Source organism: Dermacentor andersoni, chromosome 2 (genome assembly GCF_023375885.2).
Source record: "Dermacentor andersoni chromosome 2, qqDerAnde1_hic_scaffold, whole genome shotgun sequence".
Lineage (NCBI taxonomy): Eukaryota > Metazoa > Arthropoda > Arachnida > Ixodida > Ixodidae > Dermacentor > Dermacentor andersoni.
In genome coordinates, this window is record NC_092815.1 from 199,751,823 (window position 1) to 199,761,966 (window position 10,144).

The following is a 10,144-nucleotide window of genomic DNA, read 5'->3' on the forward strand; positions in this document are numbered from 1 at the left end:
AGCGGTGAACTAGTTTGCATGGACATCTTAAAGACGCAGGTCGTTGAGCGTCAGATATTCTGAAAAAGGTGCGTCGGTGATATGAAATAATGTCCGAACGTAGCAAAACATACATATCTGCGCACATGTGCCGCGTTGTTCCGCCCCGAGACGCGACAATATGAGCGGCCGAACCACTTCAACAATTGCAACTGTGATCCAGATAACATATTACGGGCTGTTAATTTATTTCTGATTCTCGCTTTCCTTGAACTCCATTATAATTAAGAGTTTGCGCGTACCAGGAAACATTATTAGAGAAAACTGTGCTCACATAAATTAAGTGCTCATTTACAGACCGTGTTGTTCTCTCGCGTAAAGTTGGATGCCATCGCTGACACAGATGGTACAACTGAGAGAGGCAGTTGTTTCTTCTGCTGTATATACCAAATGCACCGTCTCTTGTTTCTCGCTTGACGCAGCGACAAACAGTGCATCTCTGGAATGGACAAATGTGTCGGCATAACTACAAATATAGGCCCAACGATCTACGTAGCGAATGCGACCGCAAACATACGGGAACGGTGGCGTACAGCTAGATGTTGGCATAACGCTGTGTCGCCGCTTGCCGCTTATGGGGTACGCGCCTTGCAAAGTGGAGTGTAGTCGATTTCAACTCGCGAAGGACAGGACTGAGCTATATAAGCTGTTTCATTCGTTCTAACTGCTTCCATTTCAGTTCAAGTCTACCAAAAGTGGGTGCACGAGCACGACGGCATTAGGCTTAACGTTCGCTGAACAGCATCAGCATTGACTCAAACTTCATGTGCACGGACGGCATGGGAGGGTTGAATCTACTGCATTTCAACTTTGTAGGCATCTTTTGACACACTTTGACGGCGATTAATTATTTGTACAAGCGAAGGCGCTGTCGCCATTTCGCGTCCACAGTTCGATAGCCGATCGCTTACGGTTCGGTCGAACGATGGTCGGAGCACTGATTTTCTCGGTGCTGTTTTCAAGAAAGCCCGTCGCAGTGCGGCAACTCGCGCTCGTCGGTTGCGTCGTTGTCGGCCTGATATGATATTGTGCTTTCAGTGACGCATTGTACTGAACAGTCGGTCAATCGTTGACGTAAGCGTCTTGTCGCTTTCCTATCGACCCAGTGTTACCGCGCCTTGAACGAGTACGTGAAGCCACACACGCGCTGCCACCACCCAGCATATGAGGGCCGACCTCCTTGCAACAAGACTTCGTCATCAACGTCATGTTTTTAAGCGTTGCCCAAGTGTAACACAAGGGCTTTTCATTAATTAATATTCCAGCCATCAATGAAGGGCGGCAACAACGCAGGCTCACGGCGCAGTCCAGACGACAACCTAGTCGCTTTCTGTTTAAAAGTTGAGTTGCAGTCTTAAGCTACACATGTTTTCGGCACAGGGCTGACGTCGAACTACCAGTGGAGATGGCACGAGCGTTTGTAGCGGCGTGCGTCCGAGCTCTTGCTTATTATTTTTCTTTTACAGGGGAGTTCCCGGCACGCGGGGTTGCGCTCGACCCTTACAAGACGTTTCGAGACTAATCCGCTAGGCCTTAAGCGCATGCGCCGTCGCACCATGAAAAGGGCAGGGGTGCGATTTTGTAGGAATTCTATTACTTTTTCTATGCCTTTTGCCGCCATCACTGAGCAGCCACTGGTCGAAATTGACCGGGCCGTGCCCATTTTGTCTAACAATCACGCGACGTCAGGAACCCGCAAAAACTGTAATCGTCATCGTGACGTTGACGCACTCACTATGCGGAGCAAAAGGCACGGATTTTTGGCACGGCCAGAGGCAGGGTCGTTTCCGAAGGCATAAAAAAAATGGCCGCCCCTCTGATCGCTATGGCCGTGGCTCTTCGCCGTCGCCGACGTGAACAGGGACAGCCAGACGACGCGTTTGACATGCCGGATGACTATTTTCGACGGCGTTTTCGCCTCTCGAAGGGAACGGTGCGGTTGTTGTGCGAGGAACTGGCGGGGGAACTAGAAGCTGAGCGAGCGACGGGACTGTCGGTGGAGCGGAAAGTGTTGTGTGCGCTGCGCTTCTTTGCTACCGGGAGCTTCCAAGCGTCCGTTGGGAGCGAGGAGACGATCCGTGTGTCGCAGTCGACGGTGAGCGAGTGCGTGCGACGTGTGGCAGAGGCTGTCGTGAACGCAGGGGCCCGCAACAAGTGGGTCCATTTTCCAAAGACAGCCGAGGAAAAGGCAGCCGTGAAGGAGGGTTTCCTTCGGCGCGGCGTTATCCCCGGCGGCATCGGATGCGTAGACGGCAGCCTCATAGCCATTATCGCACCCAAGGGTGAGCGCAAGGCTGTGTTCATGTGCCGCAAGGGATACTACGCCCTCAACTGCATGTTCGTAAGTAAAACTCACGTTTTCTGCCATCCTTTTTGAAAGTTGCGTTGCTCTCGCCAACGGGCACTTTCTCTGGTTTACGTTTTACCTCAGATCTGCGACGCGGACATGAAAATCTTGGCCTTGGACCCTCTGCGACCGGGGTCGGACCACGCCGCTTTCGTCTGGCGGACGACATGGTTGCGCCGGCGGTTCCAAGCGGGGCGCATCGTGAATGCCGGGGAATACCTCGTCGGTGAGAAAAAAACATTTTTTTTTTTTGGCGCAGTCACGCTTCAGCAGCGCAGAACGCCGTGTCCGCTCCAACCCAAACTTTTAACCAAACCACAAGAAAATGAGTAAGTCCGGAGTAAAAAAAGAAAATTAAGACATTGACTGCCACCATTGGCAATGTTATAAGTGTTAAGTTACAAGCACATTATGTGTCTGCGAGGAGCTGACGAAAGCAACACGTATTAGTGCTTACTGCACCCAGTGACTGCCAGAAGCAGAAGAAATGAACACACATTACTGCTACTACTGTCATTGATATCACCAACGAGTGTTGATTTCTTGTTTGTGGCAGGCACCGAGTAGTGCACTTGTAAATTGGTTAAGAGATTGTGTCGGGTATGGACATGCTCAACTCATGCTTTTACTTGGGACTTGCAACCCTGAAGTCTACCTTTGTTGAATGATGCTGTAGCTTTCCTCAGTTGACAACTTGCCTCTCGTCAGCGGAGTACTCAATGTACTATTTCTATCTTTGTGCAGGTGACAGTGGCTACCCCTTGGAGCCGTGGCTCCTGACCCCGGTTCCTGGCCATCCTCCAGTGCACGCAGCCGAGGGGTAGTACAACACAGCACATGCCGCCATGCGTTCCGTAGTGGAGAGGTGCATTGGGCTCTTAAAGAGCCGTTTCCGCTGTCTTCAGCGATATCGCACCCTCCTCTACGAGCCGGAACGTGCAGCCAACATTGTCGCGGCATGTGCTGTGTTGCACAACCTTCGCCTTTCTGAAGGCGACGAATCAGGCGATGACGACAGCAGCAACGGCAGTAGTAGTGAGCTTGACAATAACGGCGACCCCATGCCACACAGTCTGCCCCGAAACACGGGCTCTAGAATGCACTACTTGAGAGGGCGGGCTGTTCGCGACAATGTCATTGGCATGTTTGGCACAACCCGTGCGCAGCACATGCGTTATCTGAGGAGTGTGCGGCGGCAGCTGCGACGTCAACAGCAGCGTCAGCATTGCTAGGTGCATGCACACAGTTTTAAGTAATTGCATTGTGCATTTCATGCTGTGAAATTGCAGATACATTTCCCGTGCTAAGTTGTAGTTGATGTCTGCGTAATGCAAAGCATTCATGACTTGTTGAGAAATGTAAAAGTTGTTAAAAAAATTAAATTATGGGGTTTTACGTGCCAAAACCACTTTCTGATTATGAGGCACGCCGTAGTGGAGGGCTCCGGAAATTTCGACCACCTGGGGTTCTTTGACGTGCACCTAAATCTAAGTACACTGGTGTTTTCGCAATTTGCCCCCATCGAAATGCGGCCGCCGTGGCCGGGATTCGATCCCTCGTGCTCAGCAGCCTAACACCATAGCCACTGAGCAACCACGGTGGGTACATAAAAGTTGTGTAGTGAAGGGTTATGTGAAGCCTGCATTTATAGTAAGTAAAACAGTATCATTAGTGGTGACATACGAGATTGAAAGCAAGCTAAAGATAAGTGCATATTCAAAGTGTCTGCCACAATTTGCTTGTTGCTGCTGTCGTCATCTAGATGCATGTAGCCTGATTCTTACTCGTATCCCCTTACGCATTGATGGACATAAGCGCCTGTCTCCTCACTTTCTACTAGCACAGAGAAGCTCACAGAAGCCAAGATGTACAGTGCACGTCACACCTTCCGCTCCATGGAACGTGCTGTTGCACGCGCAGCTTCTAGGTCCTCCACCATTTTGTCTCGCAACAACGGCAAAGTTCCTTTCGAGTGACGAAAATGCCGTCCAACTGGTCATCCGACATGTCAAACGCTGTGGCTCCCGCGAAGTGTGTCCACGCACGAGCAGTTGATAGATTTCATCAAAGTGACCTCACTTGTATATAGCAGAACTCAGCAATATTATACAGTAATATTTGTACAGTGCAAGCTAGCACTAGAAATGTGGTTGCGATGTGTAAATAAAAGCACTAGAGGAAAACTGCACCTTTCTGTATTTCAGCCTTCAACATACACTTGTTTATATACACATCACATGCGACAGTCTCTACATTGAAGAAGTGTGAGAATCATGAGTACTCAGTAGTAGAGACATTATGCAACATATCACAGACACGTTGGAATAAATATTGGATCACATTGTTCTTGCATCATAATATATCACAGGTAACGGCATGCATCGTTTAAGAAAACTGTTGTACACTGCACAAGTACACAGTAATAATAACTGGCTTAAACTGCACCAGAAACAGAAATGAGCAGGTGCTTAAATCACACGCCAACCGAATATTTATCACAGCGAAATGTATAGGTACATCACTACATGTGAAAGGAACATGCTGTTGTGGCGCTCTGAAACTGAAAGAGCCATAGCACCATACTTTGATATTCAGTAAGACAAACTGCATAAATATTACACACAAATTGCACCACAAGGGCTAAAATACAATGTATCACAACCTGAAAGATTACTGAATGACAACAAAATGTTTGATAATAAGACAGATGTGCAAGAAAAGACATTCCAGCTCAGTAGGTAGTGACACAAACAAATATGCAACAAACAAAAAATAAACATTACAAATGAAAAGAAGGAGCATAGGCAAGGAATTTTCATAACTTTTTTTTTCTTTTTTGCTGTGTATATTGACAGGTTGCTTTCGACATTATAGTAAGGCCTGAGACTTTCACCATTCGATGACAAGGATTAAATTGTAGAACACCTGCAGTGTGGCGTCGTGCTTAAATTGACATGACAATAACTAGGCACCTCAAGATTGCAGTGCCACAGTCGGAATGCCCGCACACACCAGGCCTACAGGCACTTTTGCAGGTGAGCCTGATGGTGTGCACGCTCTTATGGCTGAAGTAAACCTTGAAGAAAAAATTCATGCTGCAATGGCTATGCTACTTATGGTTGCATTAAAGGGTGACTTCAGCAATTATTTATTTGCAAACAAGCAATATTTGCCCTTCATATCATTAATACATCAGTAAATTTTAAGATAAGTTACCAATTCCTTGTCTATGCTACCTTTGCATCCTTTAATTATGTGGGGCCTGAGAGGGGGGAGGGGCTTGGCTGCCACCATGCCCCAGTGCAGCCAGCAGCAGCTCAAGCAGGCGTTCGTTGGTCTCGTGCGACCGACGCGCCACTTCGAGGCGCTGCCGCTGCACTTCGAGGCGCTGCGACTGCACTTCCCGCATTCCCGCCACCTCCTCCCCGAGGTGCCGCAGGCTCTCCATGTGGGCCTCGTGGTGCTGCCGCAGGCTCTGCATGTGGGCCTCGTGGTGCTGTTAGCAAAGATGTGTAATTAGTTTAATTACAGAAGCTCAGTAACAAGGCCTTCGTGTGTTGCATTCATCCGCATTTGCAGGCTATTGTCTTGTCATTGTATATTCAAACACTGGAAATATCTTTCTGGCCCATCAAACTTGTGCCGTCGCATTCCATTAAGATGTGTTACATTGCTATACCTGCTTCCTTGAACTCAACGCCACTTTTTTCTTTTTGCCACATAATTGCGTAGATTACAGACTACATTTAGCAACACATGTTATAACACGCGAATGTGTACAAGATTCACCACAGGACTACACGTATACGTTATGCTTGTTCACTGATTAATATAATTTTTAGAGAGGTCATATGCTCATCAATTTCATACTCAGAAAAATATACATCTGTGGCCTTACACATACCTGCCGGTTTTGCTCCAGCAGTTGTTGGCGGAAGCGGGTGTCCTCTTGAACTCTGGCTTCCTCCAACTGGCTCTGGCGAACGTATGCGGCAGTAGCCGTCACCACAGCACCATCGAGTTCCTGCTGCCTGGGCTGTCTACGGGGTGCCCGTGGCTCTCGAGGGGTAGGCTGGGGGGTAGGCTGCGGCACCTGCGGGGTTGGCTGCGACACCTGTTGGGTTGGCTGCGGCACCTGCGGGGTTGGCTGCGGCACCTGCGGGGTTGGCTTAGGCACCTGGGTGGTAGGCCGAGGCACCTGGGGGGTAGGCCGCAGCACCTGGGGGGTAGCCGGTGGCTCTTCATGCAAGGCAAAAGCAAAGACTGCTCATTCACTGTTATCCGACCTACACAGATTGATTGTCCTAACCAGTCACTTTGAAATGTCATTATAGCTGCATAGCTACAATAATGATACACAAAACAGGTAGTTAGAGCAAAAGATGCCACAGAAAGTTGCTGGTAGCAGTAACCCATAAGAAGCACAAGGAATCTCTATTACAACATCATGTCATTTGTAGTCTTGCATTTCTCCTCCATGAATAAGAGCTGGATGTTGGACACAAAGGTAATAACAGCACAGTGACGTACTTTACTTCATAGCAAGATCATACAGCAACTGCAAACAACAATGCTACTACAAAAGCTAGGTCACTGCCTTACGTGTAAGGCCACTTGGCCCAGCAACAGCTGCAGGGCCCGACACCACGAAAGCAGTTGTCGCTGGTGGATGTCTGCGGGAACCGCTGGGCCCTGCAGCTTCCTCTGAACTTGCGTCGTCCTGCAATCAGAGTAGTGTTCAGACATTGCGAGCAGTGTGTGCAATGCGCATCATGTACACAAGTTGCTGCTCAGAGTACATAACCTATATTGTCACTTGCACAAAAAAAGGGCTTAAAAATTTTGCAATATTGTGTTACAATGTAATGCTGAAAATTTGTGAGGTCACAGCAGGTCACACAAACAACACTTTTTTAAATCCAATGTACGCACCTCGCTGTCGGCGAAGTACTCAGGGGGGGAAACAAGGTCCCCTCCTGTCCTCATAAGGACGTCGAGGACGCGGACGTCGACGCCACCCACTTTGCCACCTCCAGTAGCCCTGCAAACACGGCAGCAACGACAACGTGAAACGATGTTACTGTCAGCATCATTAGAAGCTCACCTCTTCTCGCTCGCTGCCCTGGCCGCTTATTTTTTCGCTTTATGGGCCATCTTGGCCCAATGGTTGCGCCAATGGCTGGTGGTCTTTACGGCTGGCCTCTGCGCGTTAAGGACCGCTGCCACGTCCTCCCACAGTTCGCTTTTTCGAGCAGCAGTCATACGTGGCGAGAACTCTGTAGAAGCTCTCGCCAGGTATGGGTGCTGCTCGATGAACTGCACGAGAATAGCCGCCTGCTCTTTCGACACCCGCGGCCCTTTTGCTGCCATTTTCTCTTTGTCAACTTGGGAATTTCAGCCGGCCCGCAGCACAGTAAGAAATTTAGAGGCAAACATTCTGTCTAAGCTAAGCGCCTGCATAAAGTGCTCACTACGACTTATTTCTGCCTTTTTACACCACTAATGTAAAAAAAGGTGAAGTCACTGCTCACATTTAATGCTGTAGCCGCTTCTTTCTCGGAGCGTATCAGTGCAGGAAGTATTACCGATGCAGCGATAACTTTGACGAAGCTATCGTTATGTCATGGCGGTGCCCTATGGAAAATGCCTTGACAGTTCTCGATCCACTATGTTGCAAAGTTTCACCTCGGGGGCTACGGATAATTCTTCTTGGCCCTCCCTAAAGAAGAAATTATCACACGTCAGACATGCAGCGAAAACCACACGACAATGCAAGCACTACACGAGCAATAGTTACTCACCTCAATCAGCATCTGACGGGGGCGGGGCCGCAATTACGGGTACGCAAGGGGCTGTCAGCTGTTCAGACAGACACGCTAGGGGCTGTCAGCTGTTCACAGGTAAACAAAGGCTGCCATCTTGCGTGCGCTCAACGGCATGGATTGGATGCACATCCGACTACTATGTGGCTACGGCTTCAAAAATAGAGCACTTGCGTTTGCATTTCTTTGGACTGCGGCAGCTTTTGCGTTGTAATGTAACAAAATGAATTTGCTTTACGCAGCATGGAAGTCCGCTTTTATTAAGTGCCGTTTTACAAAACAAATTTGCTATACAGTCCCGGAAGAAGAGAAGAGAATACGAAAGAAACATCCGGCCAATGAAGGGAGCTTCTGATTGGACGATCCAAGAAAACGTCGTGCCTACGTATACACAATTTCCGAAATCGGTGACGTCACGCGAAAAGGCATTGGCATGAAAAAAGTCATTTCTACAAAATCGCACCCCAGATTTGCCTCAGGCGAACAGAAGGGAACAAAAGGATTCCAGAGTAGGTAAGAGGGAGAAAGCGTTCCCGCGCACAAAACACGATGTTAACCTTCGAAATGTCACCGAAGTCGTGGCGCACTGGTTAGGGCGCCGGCCTCGGCTTCGGGAGGTGGCGGGTTCGAATCCCACCGCCGGCGGAGACCCACCGCACAAACGGGTACAAGTGTCTCCCCTGCCCGGAGCATAGCTCCAATTGGTGGGATGTGCACTTAGGAGGCGCTGCTAACTCCGCTGCGTCATTCTTCAAACCAGCTTAAAGTGGCCAGAAGCTTGACGCTCTGTGGTTGCTGACATAACTCATTCGGTCGTAGACCTGATGGTATCTCTGGCAATTCACGCATAAATTACAGCCCACCAAAAAATACCGACGTTGCCGTAACAGTAGCGGAGGTTGCGGCAAGAAATCGCCACCGGTGCCTCTTTTTTTTTTTTCTTACCCCCCAAAACATGTCCTTCTTTTAGCCGTGCAGCTACGCTATATGTACACGATACCCAGAACAAGACGTGATATTTTATGTCATGTCTTGCAAACCTTACAAGTCTATATTGCGGACAAATGTCGTTATATGTAAACATGGGGAGTATGTGGGTGCCGCGAAGAAAACCTTTCGCTGAAATCTTTTTGTACTGCAGAAAAAACGCTTTTGTACGCTTAGAAAAAAAAAGTCCACTACCAGCCGGTGTAGGAACATTGTAAGTTGAATAATGCCACCCTACGTATCAGTGAAAAAAATTCTACACAAAATGACTATACTATAGTTTAGGCGTCCCATGCCGCAATCCATTGACTGTTTTCTTTCGCAGCTGATGTCAGTGATTACTGGCTAAGACCAAAGTCAAACTCTGAAACGATAGCCCGGTGTACATTCGGTGCTGAAATGTAGGCTTTATTTACCAATTTCGCCTAGCTTCACTGATCGTCAGCCTACCGATCACAATCTAGCTTCAATGATCGTCGGCCTACCAATATCGAACTGGAGGCCATTCAACTTTGACCATTGGGTATCTATCTTCTGGTTGTGGTATGGACGACAAGAGAGCACAAGCCTCTTGGTATGGGCCCAAATTGTCAATTTTCTGCCTGTTGCAATATCGATAGGTGGACGACTTGAGGAACTGGGAACGTGTTCGAACTACAACATAAGCGTTCCGTATGCGATATGGAAATGACCGAATTCATGACCAGTCGTCGATAAATAATGTGCCACGTTATATGTACTCCAAACTAGCTGCTTGAGCCAACCTTAACGCGGGAGCGTTAGCGGCCCGCTGTCCCACAATATCTGGTGGGCGTCGGACGTCGATTCGGCAAAAGGATTTTCAAACCAGCCATAAGAACGTCCTCCATTTGGTGCAAGAAATCGACTGAAATGAATGCCTCAATCTGAAATACGCTGAAAAATCCTAACGTACGCCATACACACAAAC

At 48.5% G+C, this 10,144-nt stretch overlaps 1 protein-coding gene across 2 annotated transcripts; it reads right to left on the reverse strand.

Moving 5' to 3' along the window:
• Positions 1–4,564: 4,564 nt before the first annotated feature.
• On the reverse strand, positions 4,565–9,025 carry LOC129387173 (uncharacterized). Of its 2 annotated transcripts, none has more exons than XM_055075910.2 (5): positions 7,918–9,025; positions 7,319–7,427; positions 6,989–7,106; positions 6,291–6,625; positions 4,565–5,849 (listed from the first exon to the last, which is right to left on the reverse strand). In XM_055075910.2, coding segments are annotated over exons 1-5 (780 nt in total). In that variant the 5' UTR covers positions 7,920–9,025; the 3' UTR covers positions 4,565–5,633. The 2 variants fall into 2 exon arrangements, with proteins under 2 accessions (XP_054931885.1, XP_054931884.1); XM_055075909.2 differs by having other exon boundaries at positions 4,565–5,882.
• Positions 9,026–10,144: the final 1,119 nt, after the last annotated feature.